This window comes from Rhinatrema bivittatum, chromosome 6 (assembly GCF_901001135.1).
Source record: "Rhinatrema bivittatum chromosome 6, aRhiBiv1.1, whole genome shotgun sequence".
Lineage (NCBI taxonomy): Eukaryota > Metazoa > Chordata > Amphibia > Gymnophiona > Rhinatrematidae > Rhinatrema > Rhinatrema bivittatum.
The window spans coordinates 320,095,743-320,121,969 of record NC_042620.1 but is presented as its reverse complement, the minus strand read 5'-3'; the positions used below and the strand labels follow the sequence as shown (position 1 = coordinate 320,121,969).

Genomic DNA, 26,227 nt, shown 5'->3' with positions numbered 1-26,227 from the left:
CCAGTGCCACCGTCGATTCCACTGACTACTTCGATGCCAATATCGATACAAACTTCGGTGCCTTCAGTCTTACCAGACGTCAGGCCGATGCCGATGACTCAATCGGTTCCGGCACCGATGACAAGCTTCACGACTGCACCGATGCACGGAAAACACAAAACAAAGATGGTAACTTCGAAAACTTCATCGAAGACATTATTTACTTCTTCGATACTGAAGCCTTCACCAACTGTGCCACTCCCTCCTGGGGATCCAGGACACCCAGAGTCAGCACTCCACCAGATAATCATGAAACGGTATCAGGATCTGCTGGACTCCCTCCCCTCTAATCCAAGGGAGGAGAACCCTGAGGATCCACTTCCAGGACCTTCTGGTATCCCTCCTCCACATAAGACTTCTGAACCTCCACGACACTCCCAAGCATATGACACTTGGAGTGACACTAACTCGGAAACCTCATCTGAGGATTTTATGTCTGAGCCATCACCACCAGATCCCCGAAAGAAATCTCCACCAAAAGATTTTACTTTAACTACTTTTGTTCAGGAGATGGCGGATTCCATTCCTTTCAACCTGGTAACAGAGCAGGACACCAGACACCAAACTTTGGAGGTACTCCAGTTTGTAGACCCTCCAAAACAGGTTGTGCAAGGGCCTACCCTTCCAACAACCAGTCCCACAGATAACGTTAACTACAGATGCATCCACCTTGGGTTGGGGAGCTCACATAAACAATCTCCAAACCCAAGATACTTGGACAAAGCTTGAAGCAACGTTTCAAATCAATTTCCTAGAGCTACGAGCTATACATTATGCACTGCATGCGTTCAAGGACTGCCTTTCACACAAGACTGTTCTCATCCAAACGGACAACACAGTTGTCATGTGGTACATCAACAAACAGGGAGGTACAGGCTAGTATTTCCTTTGTGAAGAAGCTGCACAGATTTGGGGCTGGGCCCTGAACCACTCATATTTCTCCAGGCCACTTATCTGGCAGGCATTCACAACGTAGTGGCAGATCGACTCAGTCGTCAGTTCCAACCACACGAATGGTCCCTGGATCCCTCAGCGACCAGGATATTTCAACGTTTGGGACAACCAACAATAGACCTCTTTGCATCACATCTGAATCACAAAGTGGATAAATTCTGTTCTCTACACAAACAGAAAAACCAGCCAGCCAAGGACGCCTTTGCTCGCTCTTGGAACTCAGGCCTTCTATATGCGTATCCTCCAATACCGCTCATAACCAAAACTCTGGTGAAGCTACAACAGGACAAGGGGTCCATGATACTCATAGCCCCATATTGGCCTCGACAAGTATGGTTTCCCACAATTCTCAACCTCTCAGTCAGGGATCCCATTTGCCTGGGTGTAGCTCCCACTCTCATAACTCAGGATCAGGGTTGGTTGCGCCATCCCAACCTTCAATCCCTATCCTTGACAGCATGGATGTTGAAAGCTTGATTTTACAACCACTCAATCTTTCAACCCATGTCTCTCAAGTGCTTATAGCTTCACATAAACCTTCCACACGAAAAAACTATTCTTCCAAATGGAAAAGGTTTACTTTGTGGTGCAGGCAAAACAATATTGATCCTTTTACTTGCCCCACTACTTCTCTTTTAAACTACTTATACCATCTCTCAGAATCTGGCCTCCAGACTTCATCTGTAAAACTACACTTAAGTGAAATCTCAGCTTACCATAACAATATCCACACAACCTCTTGTCAGCAGGTTTATGAGAGGTTTAACTCAGCTTAAACCACCAATTCGGCCTCCAGTCACAGAATGGGACCTGAATCTGGTATTAACAAGACTCATGCATTCTCCTTTCGAACCCATAGATTCATGTGATCTTAAATTTCTCACATGGAAGACTATCTTCCTCATAGCTATTACATCAGCTAGAAGGGTTAGTGAGTTACAAGCACTTGTCACGTATTCACCCTATACACAGTTCCTACATGACAAAGTGGTTCTCCCTACACATCCAAAATTCCTCCCCAAGATAGTTATGGAATTCCACTTGAATCAATCCGTAGTCTTACCCAGATTCTTTCCAAGGCCTCATTCTTATCAAGGGGAACGAGCCTTACATACCTTGGACTGTAAGCGTGCGTTAGCTTTTTACTTAAACTGCACTGCAGTCCACAGGAAATCCAATCAACTTTTTGTATCTTATGATCCAAACAAACCGTGTAAAGCAGTGGGTAAACATACTCTGTCCAACTGGTTAGCAGATTGCATACAGTTTTGCTATGAAAAAGCAGGCCTTCCTCTCCAAGGGCGAGTAAAAGCACATTTAGTAAGAGCAATGTCAACCTCAGTGGCACACTATCGTTCAGTGCCAATCCTTGACATATGTAAAGCAGCAACATGGAGTTCTCTTCACACCTTTGCAGCTTATTACTGTTTGGACAAAGAAGGACAACAAGATTCAGCCTATGGACAATCTGTCTTAAAGAACTTGTTTCCAGTTTAATACCAACTCCTTCCAAATCCAACAAGCTGTGATTTTCGGCTGACTCATTTTCAACAACAATACTTCACTGTTGCTTCACTATGAAATGACTCAGCCTCTAGCTTGCTAATCACCCATATGTGAGGACTAGCATCCTGCTTGTCCTGGGATAAAGCAAAATTGCTTACCTTGAAATAGGTGTTATTCTAGGAAAGCAGGATGTAGTCCTCACGAAACCCACCCGCCACCCCACGGAGTTGGGTCCGATACGTTTTATTATTATTTTATTTTTTGCTAAAGCTTATTGCTACCTACGAGACTAGAGTGAGACCCCTGTGGCAGAGAATATCATGGCATGCTGGGCATGCTCAGTGGCCTCACAGTGTCAGAAAAGTTTCTAGAAACTTTGACAGAAAGTTTTTCCGCAATAGGGCTCCGTCAGTGACATCACCTATATGTGAGGACTACATCCTGCTGTCCTGGGATAGCACCTATTACAAGGTAAGCAATTTTGCTTTCTTCAACCTCTTAACCTTTCAGAGCCAGTTTCCCATGTCCTGGTAGCTTCTTGAAAGCCTTCAAGAAAGTCTTATCGCTATAAATGGAACAGGTTTACGGTATGGTGTACTTCCATGTTCATCGACACCCCCCCCCCCCCCCCCCCCCCCTTTCACTTGTTCCAAAATAAAGTTTCTTGACTATTTCTGGCACCTGTCAGTCAGGCCTGAAAATTTCCTCTATCAGTGTGCATGTCTGTGCAGTGGCCGCCTTCCATAAAGGTGTATGGGATATCTCCATATCGGTACAATCCCTGCACCTAAAACCTCCATTGCGCTCTCTGGCCCCTTCTTCGGACCTCAACGTGGTTTTTGGGCTGCTCATGAAACTGCCGTTTGAGCCTCTCCAATCCTGTGATCTCTGCTATCTCACCTGGAAGGTGATTTTTCTTCTGGTGATCACATCCGCTTGCAGAGTTACAGGCCGATACAGTAAAGCGCGGCTGCGATTACCCCGTTTCTAACCCGCTTTGTACCCGCAATTTGGCCGCGTAAGTCCAACCCGCGATTCACTATCCCTTTTAACCCATCCTTACTGCTTCTTTAAATCAACGGGTAACCCTTTCCGCCCGCGGCATGTATATGATATGTAAATGATCGGATTAGCTATTCCCTCCCATACAGCAACGTGCGCCCCTATTATCGCTTTTTGAACCTGCAGTTTTGCCGCATGTTAACCTGCTAATTTACTGCCTACCCTTACCCCTGCGTTAGTGTGGAGCGTCAGGCAAGCCGAGATGAAATTTCACGGGCAGACTTTCCCCCAGCCCCCGCTCACCTGCCCTGGCCGCGTCCATGGGTGCCGATCTCCCGCGCTGACAGCTCCGGAGCAGCCCCAGTCAGCCCCGCTTCACTGCCTGACCCCCCTCACTCCCCGGGACAAGACCAAAGTGAATCGGGCAAACTTTCCCCCAGCCCCTGCTCACCTGCCCTGGCCGCGTCCATGGGTGCCGATCTCCCGCGCTGACAGCTCCGGAGCAGCCCCAGTCAGCCCCGCTTCACTGCCTGACCCCCCTCACTCCCCGGGACAAGACCAAAGTGAATCGGGCAAACTTTCCCCCAGCCCCTGCTCACCTGCCCTGGCCGCGTCCATGGGTGCCGATCTCCCCGCGCTGACAGCTCCGGAGCAGCCCCAGTCAGCCCCGCTTCACTGCCTGACCCCCCTCACTCCCCGGGACAAGACCAAAGTGAATCGGGCAAACTTTCCCCCAGCCCCTGCTCACCTGCCCTGGCCGCATCCATGGGTGCCGATCTCCCGCGCTGACAGCTCCGGAGCAGCCCCAGTCCTCTCTCCCCTCCTCCCGGGGACAGCCTGCGGCGAGAGCAGCATCAGCAGCCCGGGGCAGATCAGGCGCTCCCCATGGCTCCCAGGATTCCTATTCTCTAAAACAGAGCTTTCCAAACTTTTCATGTTGGTGACACACTTTTTAGACAAACATAATTTCACGACACGGTAATTCAGTCTACTAGTAAACCAGAGGTTAAAGGTTAAACGAACGAAACATATTTCGACAATTTATGTATGTTTCCTTAAATATATACATAAATAAAATGTTTCACGACACAACCTATCTCATGAAAACCTTAAATTATATTAAAAATATATATTCCAAGATTCATGTTATTGTTATAATTTGAGAAACAATAATTAAACAAATTGTCTGTCCCCCACACACTCATCTCTCTCCTCCCCCCAGCACATGTCTGGCCCCCACACACTCATATCTCTCCCCCTCAAGCACATGTCTGTCCCCCCAGCACGTTTGCCCCCCACTCACTCATCTCTCTCCCTCCAGCACATGTCTGGCCCCCACACTCATGTACCTCATCTTTTTGATTGTTGCCAGTTAAGTGCTTCACTGCCTTCCATGATCACCAGACACTGCTGCTTGCAGTCAGTACTCCTCATGGCCAGGCCTCATCGGCAGCAGCAGCCAATGCCAAGGCTGGGCTCGTTCCACCCACCAAGCCCCCCAAAAAAACGTGATTGACAGCAAAAATCACCCAATAATAAGCAACCCATAAACCGAAAAAAAAAAGTGAATCTCTAGGAAAAAAAAAAGCCCAAACTCGCATCAGAGTTGACCGGGCTTGCGCGACACACCTGCACACTGCAGGCGACACACTAACGTGTCCCGACACACAGTTTGGAAAGCTCTGCTCTAAAAGGTAATGAGCGCACGCTGTGAGTTGTTGGGTTCGTTACGTTTTCTTATTTTTCGCAAGTACTTTTACTATAAGATGAGACTGAAGGGGGACCCCTGCTGGATGCAGGGTTGGTGCTATGCTGGGCATGCCCAGTAGGTGCCTGTCAAAGTTCTAGAAACTTTGACAAAAGTCTTCCGTGATTGGGCTCCATCCTGATGATGTCACCCATATGTGAGGACTAACATCCTGCTGTCCTGTGAGAACACCTGTTACAGGTAAGCAACTCTGCTTTCTCCTTCCTCTTTCCTCTGTCCTCAGGCAGGCCAGTCCACACCAATGAGATGTACCAAAGCTACTTCTGAAAAGGGCAGGAGGCTGCCCTTGTTCCCATCAATGCCGCACACACGAAAGTCACTTCTTCCTGAGCCCTAACATCCAAGCAATAATGCTTGCTGAAAGTGTGTAAAGAAGACCATGTCGCTCCTCGGCAAATCTCAAAGAGAGACAACTCAAGCTCCGCCCACAAAACCATTTGAACTCTAGTGGAATGCGCCCTGACCTGTGTAGGTAATTGTACATCTGTATCCACATAGACTGCTGTGATGACTTCTTTCACACAACGGGCTATAGTTTCTCGTGTCGCAGTTCTCCTTGTTTACCTCCACCATGGAGCACAAACAGTCAATCAGACTTCCTTAAAGAGTGAGTAATCTTCAAGTACCGCACCAGATGCCACTTGGCATCCAAGGCATGCAGCAGACGATAATCACACTCATTTGTATCGCTGTCCAACGTGGGTAGGGAAATAGATTGATTCAAATGAAACTTCAAAATCACTTTCGACAAAAAGGAAGGTACTGTCCCTGGAGTCATTCATAGAAATGGCTCACAGCAAGAAAGAGTTTGCATCTCGGAGACCCACGTGCTGAACAGTTTTACGGGGAATATAGCATAATAAAATAAAGCCACTTCTAAGTTTGTATATAAAAATTGGGATTTATTCTGATTAGAAAATTTAGAAGAATTATCATTGTTTTGGATATCAGATAATATATTAAACTTGGTAACAGATGACAAGCAATGAATAAACATCTTATGAATTACAGTTTACATAATGTATACTGTAAAAGTAGCTTTTCTTATAATATTGTCTAGGGCAGCGATTCTCAACCGGTGTATCGTGACACACCAGTGTGTCGCCAAGCAATGGCAGATGTGTTGCGTGCTACCGGTCTCCCGCTGCTCTTCCTTCCTCTTCTTTCACCGAGCGAGAGACAGACTATCTTCCACTGCTGCCTTTGCCACCCGGGTTATCAGCACGTTCTAGCCCGGCTGGGAACGGCAGCAGTGTTTAGTGGAGGCTGTCAACTGCGGCTGGGCCTTTTCTTCTTCCCACACCTGCCCCGGAACAGGAAGTGATGTGCAGTGGGGTATGTAGGAAGAATAAAGAGCAATGCTGTATGGAAAAGTAGCGGCGGCAGCATCGGCCCTGAGCAGTAGCGTGGGCCCGGAGCAAAATCCGAAGCAATCTGCAAAGGAGACAGCAGAATTAGCCTCCTGTAGCCGATGTGATTCTTCTTTTTTGGCCTGCGGGGGCTGGAGGAGACACTTGCAGCTACCATTTGTGCTCTGGGGTGGGGTGGGGGGTGTGTGTGCAGGAAGTGAGAGACAGCCAGCCTGTCTGTAAGTGGGAGAATTTGTGTGTAATTGTGATTGAGAGCCTGTGTGTAAGTGAGAGCATTTGATTGAGATCTATGTAAATGTATGAGAGAGAGCATGTGTATGATTGAGAGAAACTGGTCAGAGAGGTGATGTGTGTGTGTGTATATAGGAGAGACAATGGAAGTGACTGGTCAGGGAGATGACTGGAAGTGTGTGTGTGTGTGAAAGAGAAAGTGATTATGGGAATGAGAAGCCTGTGCATGTGGAGAGAGCTAGCATAGGAGTGAGAAACCTGGGTGTGTGTGAGACAGCATGGAAGTGAGAAGCCTGTATTTTTAAGATAGAATATGGAAGTGGGAAGCCTATTGTGTATGTGCGCATGAGAGAGAGAAACTGATCGGGAAACTGGTGTGTGAAAGACAGAAACTGGTCACGGGGGTGTGACTGGTATGTGTATGTATGTGAGAGACAGAGAGACTGGTCATGGGGCCCTAAGGAGAGGACCATGAGTACAGAGCTTCAGCCACTACTGTTTCTGGTATGTGCCACTGTCCTGCATGGAAGAGGAGTAGGAGAGCTGCTGGAGGGGGTTAGTAAATTTGGCTTTTTTAAGTTTATTTTTCTTGATTGACTGCCATTTTAATTACTGAATATTATGTGATGTATCTGCTGTTTTGAAATATTTTATTGGTGTTTGGAGAATTTTAAATAGTTTTTGAGTTTTTAATTTAGATATTATTCTGTTCATAGTTGTGAAACATTTATTCTGCTTATTAGTATAGCTATACAATTATTTCTGTGTTGGGATCATAGCTGCTTGGGTAGTTCTGTTTTCCTAATAGGAGGTGTATTGGTGTTTAGAGCATGATTTAATATTTGTAGTGTTGCCTTTTCAGAGGTAGGGTTGTTACTGTTTGAGTGCATTCCATAATACTGTAACCGTGTGTAGATTAGTTTATGTGCATTACTGCAGATCCTAGGAGTATGTTAGGTCGGTTCTGTGTATGTGACAGAGGTGAGGTATCTTACTAGCATGTAAGCGTTTGTACCAGTCTTATTTGTTGTATTTTCTCAAGAGGACATGCATTGGTGATAAACTGCTTCTTTTCATAAGTAGGGCTATTGAGCCTGGTGGTAGGAGTTTGTGTTGCTGTTACTGAGATGACGCTAGAACCAGAATATCTTTTTTGTAAGGTGAGTTGTACGGGGAGTGTCATAATTCTGCTTTACATCCATAATTGTGGGTTAGGGGGTTCCTATGGTTGCAAACTGTACTTTTACATTTAGCCCTATGATGGTCATGTGTTCAGTGTGTCACGATTGTGAGAACCATCTGTCAGGTGTGTCCCGACAGAAAAAAGGTTGAGAACCATGGGTCTAGGGATTTCTAAGGGTAATATAGTAATGTGGTACAATTCTAAATTTTTGCCTTTCATCTCTGCAATCATCCTGATGGGCCAAGTCAGAGTAAGCGGGGAGATGGATGTCGTCTTCTGATCTCCTGTTTATCTCCGAAAATGCACTATTAATAACATCCTTTTATAATTTCTCAGCATCTTAAGAATGAAGTTAAGAACAAGTATCTGTCTCTGGATGTTTGTTCCAGTCCTTTTTTTTCATAAAAGGACTTCATTCACCAGTCCTTTATTAATAACCACGCTACATAATGCTGCTAGTCAGAAATGGTCATGATGTTTTGTACCACATAGCAACAAATGTCCATCTGCAGTATTTTTAAACTGATCAATGACTGTCTGGACAGTAGCATATGGCATACTATTTCAAATCCTCAGCAGTTCTTTTTAATTTTCCAGTATATCACTGTCCAGTGTAGTGCATTTAAAGAAATGCAGATGTCGTCAGCCCGTTTTATGATTAAACAGTCATTTTCAATATTTGTGTGTCAATACAACAAACACAAGAATCAAGTACTCTTTCATCATACCACACCAGCAAAACGGTTTTCAAGGTGAGCAGCCGCAAAGTGAGACTATGCAGTGGCTGAAATGTAGGACCTGCCAAAAAAATGCAAGATCAGATTAAGGTCCCAAAGAGACACTAGTAGCCGCAAAGGAGGACATAGATTCTTAACTCCCTTCAAAAACCTGGGCACACCTGGATGGGAAGACAAGGGTTCACCATTGCGCTGCTCCATATAGCAAGCAAGAGATGCTACCTGTATTTTCAGAGTGTTTTAAGGTCAAGCCTTTAACCAAACCTTCTTGCAAAAATTCCAATATCAGTGGAATTTCAACTTTGAGAACCTTGTTCCTCACACCAGCTCTTGAACACTCTCCAAACCCTAACATAAACTAAAATGTAGAAAATTTTCTGGCCCAGAGCAAAGTGAAACATAGAAATGATGGCAGAAAAGGACCAAATGGTCCATCCAGTCTGCCCAGCAAGCTCGATGTAGCATCGAAAGTATCAGGCTTATTCGTCAAGGATATCAACAACTGCATCAGCAAGTTACCCCCACTCTTACTTGCTTTCCCAAATCCAGTGTCCTCGTTGACTGCTGTCTGAGTCCGATTCCCCCCCCCCCTTTTTCCCCCCCTACTGTTAAAGCAAAGAGCATTATTGGAACTGCACCAGCATGAAGGCCCACCGGCCAAGGGTAGCAACCACCACACAGCAAGTTACCCCCATGCACTTCCTCTTCATTTCCATTCTTTAGGCCCTAGGGATCCACAGTGTTTATCCCATGCCCCTTGTGAAAGATTTCACTATCTTTGTCTTCACCACCTTTTCTGGAAGGGCAGTCCAGGCATCCACTACCCTCTCCATGAAGAAATATTTCCTGATATTTGTTCTGAGTCTTCCTCCCTAGAGTTTTATTTTGTGACCTCTAGTTCTACTAATTTTTTTCCAATGGAGAAAGTTTGTTGATTGTGCATCATTAAGACCTTTCAGATATCTGAAGGTCTGTATCATGTCTCCCCTGCATCTCCTTTCCTCCAGGGTACACATATTTAGGTCCTTCAACCTCTCCTCATAAGTCATTTGATGGAGACACCCTTCCCCCCCCCCCCCACCACCACCATTTTTGTCACCCTTCTCTGAATAGCCTCCATACTGTCTCTGTCTCTTTTGAGAAATGGTCTCCAGAACTGAACACAATACTCCAGGTGAGGCCTCGCATAGGACTTGTACAAGGGCTTTATCACCTCCTTTTTCTTACTGGTTATTCCTCTCTCTCTGCAGCCCAGCATTCTTTTGGCTTTAGCTAGCGCCTTGTCACATTGCTTTGCCATCTTAAGATCACTAGACTCTATCATCCCAAGGTCCCTCTCTTGCTCCGTGCACAACAGCCCTTCATCCCCCATAATATACATTTCTCTTGGATTACCACATCCCAAATGCATGATTCTGCACTTCTTGGCATTGAATCCCAGTTGCCATGTATTCAACTACCGTTCAAGCTTCCTTAAATCATGTCTCATTCTCTCTATCCCTTCTGGCCTGTCCACTCTGTTGCAGATCATCCGCAAATAGACAGACTTTATCTTCTATCCCTTCCGCAATGTCGCTACAAAGATATGGAACAGAACTGATCCCAACACTGGTCATTGTGTCACTCTGCTTAACACCATTCTCTCTTCAGAGTAGGTTTCATTTACCATCAGACGCTGCCTTCTATCCGTCAACTAGTTTGTAATCCACTCCGACACCTTTGCGCTCACTCCCAAACTTCTCATTTTATTCATAAGCCGCCTGTGCGGTACCGTATCAAAAGCTTTGCTGAAATCCAAGTAGATCACATTGAGCACTCTTCCTCGATTCAATTCTTTAGCCACCCAATCAAAAACATCAATCAGATTTGTTTGACAGGACCTTCCCCTGGTGAATCTATGCTACCTTGGATCGAGCAGCCCACTGGATTGTAGATAGTTCACTATCCTTTCCTTCAGCAGAGTCTCCATTAATTTTCCCACCACTGAGGTGTGAGGTTAACAGACATGCAGTTTCTAGCCTCCTCTCTGCTCCCACTCTTGTGAAGCGGGACCACCGCTGCTCTTTTCCAATCTTGCGGCACCACTCCCGTGTCCAGGGATCTATTGAACAGGTCTTGCAGTGGACCCGCCAGCACATTTCTGAGCTCCCTCAGTATCCTGGGATGAATCTCATCAGATCCCATGGCTTTGTCCTCTTTCAGATTTCCTAGCTCTTCCCATACATTCTCTTCTGTAAACAGAGTTTTGTCTACTCCTCCCCACCTAAATGTTGGTATTTAGAATGTGAATTAAATATTTATACTTTTATCTTGTCAGCATACAGTACACAGTACTCATGATCTAACAATCTCAAGAGGGCTTCCTTCTAGCATTGAAGCAGAATTCAGTACCAGTAAACAATCATAGTAATTTGTGGTAACAGATTTGCAAGCAGAATATACACACATTTATCTTTAAATAGTTTTATTAATCATTTATAAATCTTCTACCATCCTTTACCTATTAAAAGACTGGCTGAAGTTGAGCAATGCAAATGCCATGCTGCCATAGCTTTGCCTTGCAGTGTTCCCTCTTGAGAATCCTATGACCTTTTACATCCTGAATTCTTACTGGAAATGTTCATCCTTTGAGAGTGGTGAATTTTGTGGCTGCTTTGCTTCATGCAAAAATAGCTTTGTGTAATGTTTGTAAAACATACTTTTATCCTGCTAACTTCAACAAATATGATCACAAATATAATTATATTTCAGGGCTTATAATGTTTTAATTCATTTTAGTGATGTATAAAGATTACTTTTCTCTTATCTCTTTCTCTTTTGAATTAGGCATTCTGGTGGGCACACTTGATGCTGTCTTAGACTCTACTGCCAAAGTAGCTCCCTTTCGCATCTTACATCAGACTCCTGATTCTCAGATCAACTGGTCCATTGCATGTGGTAAGTATGGTATTTTTATTAAAATTCAGATACATCTGAAATAATTTGTCAAAATAGAAATTCTAATAATCTACAATATCCCGCTAAGACTGCACACTTCCATAAGACCTATAAGAGAGGCTTATAAAGGACCCCTGTATGCCCTCACCACCACATCCACCCTTCGTACATCCAGCAGAGAACAGGCCTTCTCAACAGTGGGGCCAGCCATATGGAATTCCATGCCCCCTGAACTCACACAGGAACCCTGCCTGTTGACCTTTAGGAAAAAACTCAAGACCTGGCTATTCCAACAAGCCTTCCCATAACCCTTTTCTCATCTCTCCCTACCTCTCCCTTCCTCTCTCCCTACCCCTTCCCTCCCCCCCCCTCCTAACCTCCTCGATCCTAGAAAGTCACCCCCCCCCCCCCCCCCAGTATTGACACTGCTCCGCAGTGTTAGTCATACTCATGGTTGTATATTAGTTCTACACATATAGAGTGCCCTATACCTGACCCAAGGCACAACCAGTACATCCTTGTTAAGTTTATAACGTTATACCTCTGTCTCTGCCACTTTCAGTTCCAAGTTTACATATCCTTGCTTTATTGTAACTTTGTCTTCTTCCTCAATATCAATGTTACAACACTCCTGTTCCATGTGAACCGATATGATATGATTTGTATCATGAATGTCGGTATAGAAAAGTTAAATATGCAAATTTAAGGATGTTAGAAAAAAGAGAATGGGGCTACCTTTTATGACTCCATATCAGTGATATGCAGGAGACCTGGATTCACTTCCCAAGCCCATGTTCTGCTCCTTGGACTAGCCCAGACTAGGGATGTTGTTACCTTGCTCAAAATTCTGTATAGATTTCCTATTTATTTTATGTGGGCTATTACAAAATTACCTTACATTGTGCAATAAGTGAAATGTACTATTATTTTTAGAGCATAAACACTATGATGGTAACTTTCAAACCAGCATGTAGGCGCACATTTGCGCATGTACATCAGCCCATGCCCAGGTATGCGGCTATTTATAACATGAGCATATGTTTTAAAATAGCTTGGCTGTGCGCACATGTGTGCCAAATTTTAAGTGAGTGCACGCATGGGTGCACACATTCTGCTTCTAGGTAAGTCGGGGGATTTTAAAAGGGGTGCTCACTGCCGCCATTACCAGTTTACCAGTTCATGCGCCAGATTGCCAAGTTAAGTTAAATTCTCCTGATCCCCCCCCCTGGTTTGATAGCCTGTACTCCCCCCAGTTGCCCTAGACTCTTTAAACACCTCTGAAATGGCTCAATCTTTTTTTTTCTTTAACTTGCACGCCATCTATAGCAGTAGTAAAGTTATGCGGCAGGGGACGTCAAAGCATGCCAGAGCATGTAAGTATGTATGTGTGCATCTCTTGGCCAGGCTCAGACCACACCCATGCCTTGCCTGGACCATGCACATTTTAAAAAAGTTTTGAGATATACGTGCTGCAGGAGATAACACACGTAGTCTAGGTGCGCTCAGAGTGCGCTGTATACCTCACTTTTCAGCATGAAGTAGCAAATGTTTCACTTGCTTATGCCCATCTAAAATCATAGGCACCTCTTTAAAACTTCAATTTTAAATTTTTCATCGCACATAAAACAGTTCAAAATTAATTCAACAATAGATCAAACTTAACTTTATTATTGATGTATCCCCAGCAGTGAATCCAACCAAGCTTCTATACTGATGTATTCCTAACTTGGTCTATGTTTTGGAATCCTTTTCATGTTTCAGGGAAAACACATTGAGCAGGGTTTTCTTATGACATGGGTTACCACATTTTTGTAAGAAAAAAAAAAAGCCCACCATTTTAATAAAATTCCTAATTAATTAGAGATGCACACATATTGGACTCGGATAACTGATAGCAACCTCGAATCTAACTTAATTGACTTATGTTTGTGAACATTCATTAAATTGAGGAATTTCAGTCCACTTCTAAATTCAAATCCATAGGATAAACTGTGTCTAATATGTGAATCCAAAATTGTTCACATTTGTTTAACAAGGCTTCTCTGTTGCCACCCAGTGTGCCGCGAATGGAGTAAGCTTCGCTTGCGGCAAAGATGAAGGCCCTGGTGAGAGTGAATGTGTGTGTGAGAGAGGGCAGGGGGTGAGCATGGGAGGTGAGAGAGAGGCGGGATGCTTGAACTGCAATAGTAACTTCAACCTAACAAAATCAATACTTAAGTTTTATATTGAAAGAATCCTGTTACCGCATATTTTTGGCATGTTTATAATGTTTTAACTATCTTAATTAATTTCTATTACTATAGGTACCTTTATGTAAACTGTTGAGATGGTTAATTTACTGTATGACGGTATAGAAAAGTTTTTAAATAAATAAAATGTGTGTGAGAGATTGGGAGCTCGTGTGTATGAAAAAGGGATCGTGTGTGAGGGTGCTAGCCTGTGTGAAGGGGTGCATGAGAGAGAGACATAGGTAGTCTGTGTGAGGATGTATGTGTGAGAGAGAGAAAGGGAGCTTGTGTGAGTGTGTATGCAAGAGAGAGGGACCTTGCATGAGGGGATGTGTGTGTATGAGAGAGTGAGGGAGCCTGTATGAGGGGGTGTGTTTGTGTATTAGAGAGAGGGAGCAAGTGTGTGAGGGACAGAGATGAACCTACATGAAGGGCAGTAGGACTGGCGATAGAGTGGAAGGGGTTGAGCCTAGAGGAGAGAGATACTAGCAGGTGGAGGAGTTGGGGGCCTGAGAGGGTAAAGTGGCCAGGGGAATAGGGAGAGCGAGTGGAAGGGACACTTACAGTGAATTTCTAGGCAAATTCTGCTCAAAATATTTAAAATTCTGCATTTGTAAGTAATAACTTTTTTCTGTATTAATTTAAAATGTAATTACTTAGACTGTCATGTAAATTGTGGTGTTTTGACCAATATAAAGTTTGCACAATTTTGCAGAATTTTAAGTTTTTATACGCAGAATTCCCCAGGATTAATATGTCTGCAGTGCATTCCAAGGCGGAGATAGTTCTTTTCGAGAACTTATTTGCCTTTAATGAAGAGTTTTGTATGCAAGTACACGGAATAGTCATGGGGTCGCTCAAGTGTAGCCAGTTGATATGTCACTGAATTTGAGGAGAAAAATATTTATTCTCACAGGACAAGCAGGATGGTAGTCCTCTCATATGGGTGACATCACAGGATGGAGCCTAATCATGGAACACTTTTGTCAAAGTTTCTGGAACTTTGACTGGCCCCTACTGGGCATGCCCAGCATGGCACCAACCCGGCAGCCAGCAGGGGTCCCCCTTCAGTCTTCTTTTTTCCGCGCAGCAGTAGCCACGCGGTTAAGGAGCTCCACAGATTCCTGACAGGAATTTTCCTCACGGAATTACTGCAACTTTTCTTACCCCACAGGGGTCCCTCCTTCAATTTTTTCAAGCCGCGGTACTCTGGTAAATTTTCTACCCGTTTTTGGTCGATTCCCGTCAAGTTTGGCCCTTGCAGCCTACAGGCCGTCGACTATACCGCGGCTCAAATTTTTCATGGCCATGGCGTCAGGGTTCCGTCGGTACCCAGACTGCAATCGCACCAAGTCCATAACAGACCCTCATAAGGTCTGTGTAATGTGTCTTGGATGTGAGCATGATGTCCTGACCTGCACCAAATGTGTCCTAATGACACCAAAAGGTCGCAAGGCCAGAATGGAGAAGATGGAACTTCCGTGCTCAAACCCCGACACAGTCTACTGCATCGACGTCGTCAGAACCGGCTCCGTCAACTTTGCGCCAGTATCGACCAACCGGTGACCGTCCGGCATCATCGACTTCTCGGCCTTCAACCACCTTTACTCCCCCACAGGACCGAGGGGATCGTAGAGAGAAACATCACCACCGATATTGGAAGACTTGGACCATCGAGGGAGCGAAATCATCGACCTTGCCATCGTCCGAGCCGCCATCGAAGAAACCCCATCCAGAAAAGTCACCGACCTTTTCGGCGACCGGGTCACCGAGGCAATCTTCACCCGAAAGGGGATTGGGAGCCGCGACTCCGCCTTTAACGGTGGTCCCTCCGGCTATGCCTCTGCCTCCTTCTTCTGTTCCAGAGCCGGGGTTGCTTGCTTCAGGTCTCCGAGAAGAACTGGACCGGCTGGTTCAGGAGGCTATCGACAAGGCGATGCATCAACTCCAAGTTCCTTCGGCACCAACACCGGTACCGATCGTGGAACCGACCACTGACCCGATTCTGGCAGCATTGGCACTGCTGCTCTCGAGGATGGAAGCGCTCATTGCCACTTTTCCACCGATGGTCACTGATGGCTCCGGTGCCCTCTCCGCTTTCCTTGTCATCGGGAGGAGAAACACTGTTCCGCATCCCTCCATTGGGAGTTCTACCGATGCCTCAGCCATCGATGCCGATACGTCTGTTGGCAACACCGATCCATCCATCGATGCCCTTGATGCCTGCATCGGTGCCTTTGATGCCTTCATCGGTGCCTCCTATTATTCCTTCGGTTCCTAGACCAGGACCTTCAGGGATTCCATCGTCCCGTCCCCCTCGGGCTCCTAGAGGGGCAGGTGCTGATCCCTACGATACCTGGACTGCTGATCCTTCACTAGGCACCGATGACCTGCCTTCACCACCACCTCCTACTGAAAGCAGAAAGCGTTCTCCTCCAGAGGACTTTTCCTTCATAAATTTTGTGAAGGAGATGTCTGAATTGGTTCTCTTCCAATTACAGACCGAACAAGATGACAGGCATCAAATGATGGAGCTGTTGCAATTCCTGGATGCTCCCAAGGAAATAACCTCCATCCCTATTCACCAAGTTCTTCTGGATCTCCTCAAAAAGAACTGGGAACACCCTGGCTCTGTTGCTCCGGTCCTCAGGAAGGCTGACACCACTTATTTGGTACAGTCGGCCCCAGGTTTTCAAAAACCTCAATTGGATCACCAATCTTTGGTTGTAGAATCTGCCCAAAAGAGGGCAAAGAGATCAATACCCCACACTTCCTTTTCCCCTGGCAAGGAGCAAAAATTTCTAGATGCCATTGGTCGCTGGGTCCTCCAGGGCTTAATGCTCATCTCCCAAATTGCCTCTTATCACCTCTATATGACCCAATACAACAGGGTCTTATTTAAGCAGATTCAAGACTTGACAGACTCGCTGCCTCAGCAATTTCAAGATCAGGTCCAAACCCTAGTAAACAAGGGTTTTGAGGCGGGCAAGCATGAGATAAGATCATCTTATGATATCTTTGACACTGCTACCAGGGTATCTGCAGCTGCTATTTCGGCAAAAAGATGGGCCTGGCTCAAGTCTTCGGACCTTCACCCTGAAGTGCAAGACAGATTATCCAACCTGCCCTGTGTAGGAAATAATCTGTTCGGCAAACAGATTCAACGAATGGTGGCGGAACTCAAGGACCATCATGCAATCCTGAGACAGCTCTCTCTGATGCCTTCTGAGTACTCCTCAAAACAGCCTTTCTGGAAAGACACTAAAAGCCCTTCTTCCGTCCGAAGAAATCCTACCCGCCTCCGGCTAGAACTCGCTCTACGAGACCATTTCAAAAAACCCAGTCTCCTCAGCTGGGCCCTACTTCCGGTTTTTGACTCCTGCATACAGAGCAGCAGCCAGCTTCCACTGCCTCATACCAGTGGGAGGTCTATTGTGCCATTTCAACAACAGGTGGCACTCAGTCACCTCAGACCAGTGGGTTCTAGCGATAATCGCTCAAGGTTATCATCTCAATTTTCTATCCCACCGGACTCCCCACCTCTACCCACATGGAGAACATCCGATCACTCCATCCTTCTGGAACAGGAGGTCTCCTCATTCTCCAGTCCAAGGCAATAGAAGCAGTACCCTACTCTCAGAACGGCCTAGAGTTCTATTCCCGGTACTTCCTAATCCCCAGAAAATCGGGAGGCGTTCGTCCAATTCTGGACCTACGTGCCCTCAACAAGTACCTCCATCGAGAAAAGTTCAAAATGGTAACCTTGGGTTCTCTTCTACAAAGAGGAGTCTGGCTCTGCTCTCTAGACCTCCAGGACGCATATACTCATATTGCGATAACTCCATCTCATCGCAAATACCTGAGATTTCTGGTAAGCCCCAAGCACTATCAGTACCGGGTGCTTCCATTCGGCCTCGCAGCTGCAGCACGAGTCTTCACAAAATGTCTCGTAGTAGTTGCAGCTTTCCTCAGGACTCGAGGTGTTCACGTCTACCCCTATCTAGACAATTGGTTGATCAGGGCTCCCACTCAACAAACTGCTCTGTTGTCCCTACATCTTACCTTACACACTCTAATCTCGCTAGGATTTCTCGTCAACTACGACAAATCCTACTTAGTCCCATCTCAAACCTTATCATTCATAGGGGCAGACTTGGACACCTTGCAGGCAAAAGCTTTTCTACCTAGACAACGAGCTCTCACTCTTGTCTCTCTCGCACACCAGCTGCAGTCTCAGCGCTACACGACTGCACGCCACTTTCTCATCCTACTGAGACACATGGCGTCCTCAGTTCAGGTCACCCAATGGCCCGCCTAGCCATGAGAGTCATGCAGTGGACTCTAAGGTCACAATAGACTCAATGCATTCAGCCCCTGTCTACCATTGTCCATGTCACAGACTCACTCCGTCAGTCTCTCGGCTGGTGGAAAAATCAGATCAATCTCCTCCAAGGCTTGCCTTTCCAGGCTCTAGACCCTCAAATAACTCTCACCACCGATGCTTCCAACCTCAGCTGGGGAGCCCATGTGGCCAATCTGCAGACACAAGGAACTTGGTCTCCAGAGGAAGCCAAACACCAAATCAATTTCCTGGAGCTTCGAGCAATCAGATATGCTCTGAGTATTTCAGTATCGCCTCTCCAACCAAGTCATCCTGATTCAGGCGGATAACCAGGTGGCCATGTGGTACATCATCAAACAGGGAGGCACGGGCTCCTACCTCCTGTGTCAGGAAGCTGCACAGATATGGGAGGAGGCCCTCTCTCACTCGATGTACCTCAGGGCCACCTACTTGCCAGGAGTGGACAATGTGTTGGCAGACAAGCTAAGTCGTGCCTTTCAACTGCATGAGTGGTCTCTCAACCCCTCAATAGTGGACTCGATCTTCCAACAATGGGGTTACCCTCAAATAGACCTCTTTGTGTCACCTCAAAACCGCAAAGTAGAGAACTTCTGCTCTCTCACTCGCAGCCAGCACTATCAGCCAAGCCATGCGTTCTCCCTCTCATGGGCAACCGGTCTCCTATATGCATTCCCTCCACTTCCACTTCTCTCAAAGACTCTCGTGAAGTTACATCAGTACAAGGGAACCATGATCCTGATAGCACCTCACTGGCCACGCCAAGTGTGGTTTCCAATACTTCAGGATCTCTCCATTCGCAGGCACATTCCCTTGGGAAAGGACCCGCTTCTGATCACTCAAAACGACGGGTGCCTCCGCCTCCCCAGCCTTCACGCCTTGTCCCTGTCAGCATGGATGTTGAAAGGTTAATCCCTCAGCCACTTAACCTTTCTGAACCAGTTTCCCGTGTCTTGATTGCTTCAAGGAAGCCTTCCACGAGAAAATCTTACTCTTACAAATGGAACAGGTTCACGTCATGGTGCTCTTCTCCGTCCCTTGACCCCTTTACCTGTCCAATCACAAAGTTTTTGGACTATCTCTGGCACTTATCAGAGTCAGCTCTAAAAACGCCTTCCATCAGAATGCATGTCAGTGTGGTAGCTGCCTTCCATAAAGGTGTCGGGGATGTTCCTATATCAGTACAACCCCTTGTAACACATTTTCTGAAAGGCTTGCTTCACCTCAAACCTCCACTGCGTCCTCCGGCCCCTTCTTGCGACCTCAACCTGGCTTTGGGTCAGCTCATGAAACCACCATTCAAGCCTCTTCACTCCTGTGATCTTTGCTATCTCACATGGAAAGTGATTTTCCTTCTGGCAATCACTTCGGCTCGCAGAGTTAGTGAATTACAGGCCCTAGTTACCTATCCGCCTTAAACTAAATGTCTGCATGACCGGGCAGTACTCCGCACTTACCCTAAGTTCTTGCCTAAGGTAGTATCTGAGTTTCACATTAATCAATCCATTATACTACCTACCTTCTTTCCCAGGCCCCATTCCAATCCAGGAGAAACAGGCTCTGCATACCCTTGACTGTAAACGGGTTCTAGCATTCTACCTAGACCGTACAGCTGCCCACAGGGAAAGCACTCAATTGTTTGTCTCTTTCCACCCTAACAAGTTAGGGAAACCTGTGGGTAAGCAGACTCTCTCCTCCTGGTTGGCGGACTGCATATCCTTTTGCTATCAGCAAGTAGGCATTCCATTTCAAGACCGTGTTAAAGCACACTCTGTGAGGGCCATGGCGGCTTCAGTAGCACACCTACAATCAGTGCCACTTCCTGACATTTGCAGGGCTGCCACCTGGAGTTCTCTCCACACCTTTGCAGCCCACTATTGCTTGGACAAAGCCGGAAGACAAGATTCCATCTTCGGCCAGTCTGTCCTTCGTAACCTATTTACAACATGATGTACCAACACCCTTCCGCCTGCCCGTTAAGGATGCCCTCGGCCAAATTTTATCCCAGTCCTAGTGCCTTGCACACTTGGGTACATTTGGTGCATTTCTCAGACATCCTCAGCTCGGTACTCACCCATGTGTGATGACTACCATCCTGCTTGTCCTGTGAGAAAGCAAATGTTGCTTACCTGTTACAGGGAGAATGTCAGCGGCGGCTCCTACCACTTTGGGAGGACCGGGGACGGCAGCGGCCTCCAGGCCACAAGGTAAGCACCTGCACGCTGCTGGCCCGTGAGCAGGAGTGCAACAAAAACATTTACATGTGAGACTAGAATTGAATGACCATATGGCCATTCAGCTTATTTGTTTATAATAGAAAGCCAGTCATAGAAATTTTGACAATTATGTAACCTAGTTTAGGGATGTAGCATATTTGAGCCTGCTGTGACCACAGAAATAGTTCAGAAATACAATAAGACTGGACCAACTTAGTTATGGTGCTGGTTTTTATTTATATTGCTTCAAATATACAAGAATCAAATTAGTAGCTCACTTTGCATCGGGCACGACTAACAGGTAAATGTTCACTGTCTGAATGTATCATGAGATCCTACCTGCTCCCTGGGCCTGGGCTCTTATGGCAGCATGAAGGAAACCTCCCTTTACCCAGAAACCCTTGCGGCCTTCTGCCTTAAGGAGACCTGTGTTAGAAGCCTGAACCGGGCTCCTTAAGGTGGAATGAGGGAGTTGTCAGTACACTGTGTCACATACCCTCTCCCTCAGCTCAGCTGTGTCCAGTCGATCGTTCAGACATGCCTGGGGCACACCCCAGCTCTGCCTCAAGTTCCTCCCCCCTATGGCTGTATTTTCCCCAACATTGATGAGTTGTCTCCATAACTTTGCAAAATGGGGATAATCTCGACGCAGGACTACTGGGTACGGAAGCTTGGAGAGGACAGCTGCTTCTAACATGGCTTGTCCTGCAATGGTGGACAAGAGGACATAGAAAGTTGAGCACTTTTGTTTGTCCCCATGTATACATGATACTGTCTCTATTTTCTTATTGTTAATATGTCCTTAAAATAATAAGTCCTGGCGAACGAGGGTTTTGCTACAACCGGAATCTACCAAGGCCTGGGTAGAGGCTCCCTCCAGTTCCACCTGGATTATAAACTTCTTTTTCCAAAATGATTTTTATTAAGTTTCCATGAGCCGCAACCTGCGGCAACAGCACCAGTACAACTCAGACACTAATACATATGACCCAACAGCATATACATGTATATAACCACCAGTTTATACCTGGCGTGCAGGTATAAACTCAATCATCCATCCATCCACCCATACATCACATTCATTCACTCTATCATCTACAAACAAACAAACACCCCCCTTACCCCCTCCCCCCCCCCACCCCAGAGACCGAGTTGGGGCTATTGGAATTAGGTATCAAATACCTAGCCCGACACAGGAGGTTAAGGTTAATACCATATCGCCTTGTAACCAGTAGAACATAAATTACTTTGCATGTCCATAGGCAAAAGGTCAAAAAAGGCAGTCCAGCAATTGCAGTAAATTTTGTCAAGCTTATGATGTCCCACAGTATGATCCACCACTCTTGTTGCATAGTCGCCGTCATCCGTTGATACCAGGCTTTGACAGAAGGTTGAGAGGTAGGTTCCACCCAGTCGGCCAATATAGTTTGACATGTCAAAAATACAGCACAGTGCCCGAATCTGTCCAGGGAGGCCTGCTGTGGATGAGAACCGCGCAGAATGGCTTTCGCCACTGGAGCCCGGGTACATTTTCCTATATCTTCCATCACTGTTGACCAGAACCCGGCCATGGTTTCACAAAGCAGCAGCCGGTGCAGTAAAGTGCTGTCCTCTCGCCTGCATTTGATGCAGCTCGGGAAGTGGCGTACGTCATCTCAGATAGCGTGATGGAGTATTCAGAATTGAAGCTCTTTCAAGCCTGGATCCAGGATATGATGATATAGTGCTTTGAAACAGCCAATCATAGCATCAGAAGTCCATATTTCCCCCCCCCCCCCCCGTCAGGGCAGTCCAGTACGAGGACAGTGTCTCCAGGTGAGGTTGTTGGCGAGAGTTCTTGCCCAATGTGTTCCAGCTGGCAGAAGAATTTTTCACACAGGCAGTGTCAAAAATGGAGGTGGCAAACGCCTTAGCTGTCCATTGAAACTCTTGTAAATAGTGGTGGGCCTGGAGATAGGTGAAAAAGTACTTGGGGGGAGATCTGAAAAGTAGTAGACGGATGTCTCCCTGTTGTACATAGGGTAGATGAAAGCAATTCTGCGCAGTGTCCACTGCTGGAAAATATAGCTGCAGTCCTGACCTGGAAGGAAGTCCGCATTATCTGTAAGGGGAAGAAGGAGAGAAGCCGTACAGATCATTCCTTGGGCAGCCTGAATCCATCGCCAGGCTCGTATGCATGGGTAGAGGAGGAGCCGAGGAAATTCCAACGTTCGCAGCAAGGTTGGACTGGCGTGTAGAAGGAACAGTGGAGACCATGGAGCAGATATATTTTTTAGTAAACTTGGGTCACAATACACATATGAATCCGTAAGCCATTCTCCGACAAATCTGTTGGCAGGCGACATTATAGAGGCAGAAATCTGGTAAGCCCAGGCCCCCTTGCTCCTTAGAGCTGGTCAGAATAGCGTATTATATCCGTGCCCGTTTACCGGCCCAAATGAATCGGGAAATAGCTGATTTGAAAGGTTTTCAAACCTTGTGCTGTGAGCCAGCAGGGTAGCATATGCAATTTGTAAAGAATTTTGGGAACGATCAACATTTTCACCAAGGCACAGTGACCAAAGAGAGATAGTGGGAGGGACCGCCAGGCTGCCATCTGAGATTGTAGAGTAGCCAGCACTTCCTTAATATTTAGAGCGTATAACCCTTTTAGGTCCCTGGGGATCCAGACCCCCAGGTATTTGAGTTTGTCAGGGGCCCATGTGAATGGGAAAGTGCCCTCCCCCAAGTGTGATGTAGGTGCGGGTCAAGGGCCAATGCTTCCGATTTAGCAAAGTTTATCTTGAGGCCCGCTAGGTCCCTAAAATGATTGAACAGCCAGATAATGGTGGGGATACTCATATGAGGGTGACCCACAAAAAGTAAAATGTCATCGGCAAACATAGCTAGTTTCAACTGGTGGCCCGATCGCGGCGTAGACGGATTGCCAAAGGCTCAAGTGCCAAGACAAACAGCAATGGTGATAGGGGGCACCCTTGTCGCACTCCGTAGTGGAGAGAAAACGGATCTGTAAGAGCTCCATTAATAAGTATACCTGCGCTAGGGGTGCTATATATTGCCTCCATCCAGCCCATAAACATATTGCTAAACTCATAGTGTCGCAGGGCCCAGAATAGGTACTCCCAAGAGATAGAGCCGAATACTTTTTTAGTGTCTAAGCTCAGGATCAATGCCTCTGCTGTGGGTCGGTAAGTTAGAGCCGCTATCAAATGGCGGACATTTCTCACCTCCTGTCTGCCCCTGACAAACCCAGATTGATCTGAGTGGATCAACTCCGGGAGTGTGGAGTTTAGCCTAACTGCCAAAACTGCAGCAAAGATCTTTGTCAACGTTTGAGAGATATAGGGTGATATATTGTCACATCCAGTGGGTCCTTACCCTTCTTAGGGAGCACCACAATCGTCGACTAATTCATATTAGGGGATATCAATTTAGTAGTGCCCATATCATTATAGAAGGAGGTCAGTGTGGGGAGGAGAGGGAAATTCAGTATGCGATAGAATTCAGCCACCAACCCATCTTGTCCCGCGGCTTTCCCCAGTGTCAAACCCTGTATCGCTGAATAAACTTCCCCAACTGTGATCGGTACATTCAGGAGAGCAGACCGGACAGTAGAAAGTGAGGGCCATTGAATATTTTGGAAAAAAGTCACAGAAAGGTATTCATTGTGAGATTTGGGACTATATAAAGTGCTGCTATAATCTAAGAAGCGGGAGGAGATGTCTGCTTGTGAGACTGTGATTGCCATCTTTATCTTTTATGCCTGTATTGATAGACCTCTGTTGTCAGGTCCTTATCAAATTAGCTAAGAGTTTGCTGGGCCTATTACCATGTTTGTACAGCTGGTATTGGTAGTAGCGTAGGGACTTAGTAGCCCGCTGGTGTAAGAGGAAATTTAAAGCATTACGGGCATGTTCCACCTGACAGCGCACAGAGTCCGACATATCCTGCACATGCTGTAGCTGAAGGGATTTAAGTAAGTGGGTAAGGTGCAAGATCTCCTGATTATGGGTCGTATTTAATTTTGCTACATATGTGATATGTCCCAAATCACTGCCTTACCAGCCTCCCATAGTGTGGCAACGGAGATTTCTGGGGTAGCATTAGATTTTATGTAATCCTCCCAGCAGGTTTGCAAGTAAATGTGGAAAGCTTTATCCAAAAAAAGGTTGGGATGCATTCGCCACGAGAAAGGGGGATGGGCCATGCTCCTGATCTCTAATCGCACAGAGACGGGAGTGTGATCGGATAGAGATATGGTTCCAATAGTCGCCTGTTCTGCTCTCGAGTTTAGCATATCAGAGATCAGGAGTACGCTTGATGTGGGTGTGAATAAAAAGTGTAATCCTGTTCCCCCGGATGCAGTAGCTGCTGAACATCGAGTAGTTTCAGCTCTTGTTGGACAAAGCTGACTCCCATCTGTTGATCTCTAAGGCTCACAGGCCTAGGGGGTTTACAGTCAATTGTTTTATCTATTACTGTGTTAAGGTCCCCGGCCACACCAATCTATAATCAGTGGGATTCAGAAGCCGGCCCATCAAATCAGTAAAGAAAGCATGAGAATACATGTTAGGGGAGTATATGTTACAGAGAGCCACTTTCTGCCCATGTAAGTTCCCGCCATGATTACGTGTCTGCCCTCGGGGTCATGCCACATCCAGCCTTCCTGAAAGGGGAGTTGTTTGTGAATTAAGATGGCCACCCTATGCTTCCTAGAGGTAAAGGACGAATACACACACACCGGCCCACCCAATCCCTCTTCAGCTTCCCGTGTTCTCTATCCGTCAAATGAGTTTCCTGTAGGAATACTATATCTGATCTCAAGCAGCAGAAAATGGTTAGTACTTTATTTCGCTTAATGGGAGAATGTAATCAATCAACATTTAGGGACGTAACCTTGTCCTTTACCATTTTTATTCTCGGGATATGGAGTAGTAAGTGAGTCCCACAAAGGGCCCCCTTTATGTGTGTGCGTGACTAGAGTCTCAGGGCCTCCCAGCCTAGGCCCCCAAGAGTAAGGTTGCTCCTGCGTCTCTGCCCCACTCCTGGTTGCTAAGAGTTTCCGCGCTCGGTCTCCCCCACCCCCCATATACACTCACAACCATCCACGTCCTCACTCATCCACCATACAAACTGAAACACAGACACCATCATTTTGCTCCAAGGGGCACAAGGCCATCCCCCACACAGACCACACATAAATGTCTGTACTAGGGCGACCTCCCCCTAAGTCCCCTCTCCCCCCAACCCAGATCCATTTGAAAAGGTGCCTTCAGCAAAAAGAACCAAGTAAACATTCAAACCTTTTGGCATCACAACATAGGTCACCACAGTGTTCCTGGACCCCAGATACCAGTAAGGATAACAGCTGCCAGGTCAGCAAGACCTGGCCAGCCGAAATTCCCGACGTTAAAGTTCAGTCCATTAGTACTCACTACACAGTTCAAACTGGAAGGGAAACAGAAATCGCGTATCCAGTGTAGTTTCCGAGATCAGGTTGCGTTTGCCATTGGTAAGGAGGCTATGAAAGTCGTCACCTGTTCTTTGGTAGTGAAAAGCAGTACTTTATTTTTGTGGGAGACCCTCAGTTTAGCTGGGTATAGTAGTGCGAAGCGAATTCCCCGTTTGTAGAGCTCCAAGCAGGTGGGGGACATTTCTTTGCATTGGGCCGCTGTGGAGGCCGAGAAGTCATTAAA

At 46.3% G+C, this 26,227-nt stretch overlaps 1 protein-coding gene across 5 annotated transcripts in view; it reads left to right on the top strand.

Moving 5' to 3' along the window:
- TBC1D8B (TBC1 domain family member 8B) overlaps positions 1-26,227 on the top strand; it is a 508,282-nt gene that overhangs the window by 41,820 nt on the left and 440,235 nt on the right. For all 5 annotated transcript variants that reach the window (XM_029607571.1, XM_029607568.1, XM_029607567.1 and 2 more), the window contains exon 2: positions 11,617-11,727. In XM_029607571.1, coding sequence (XP_029463431.1) covers positions 11,617-11,727 — 111 coding nt within the window. The remainder of the gene's footprint in view (positions 1-11,616; positions 11,728-26,227) is intronic.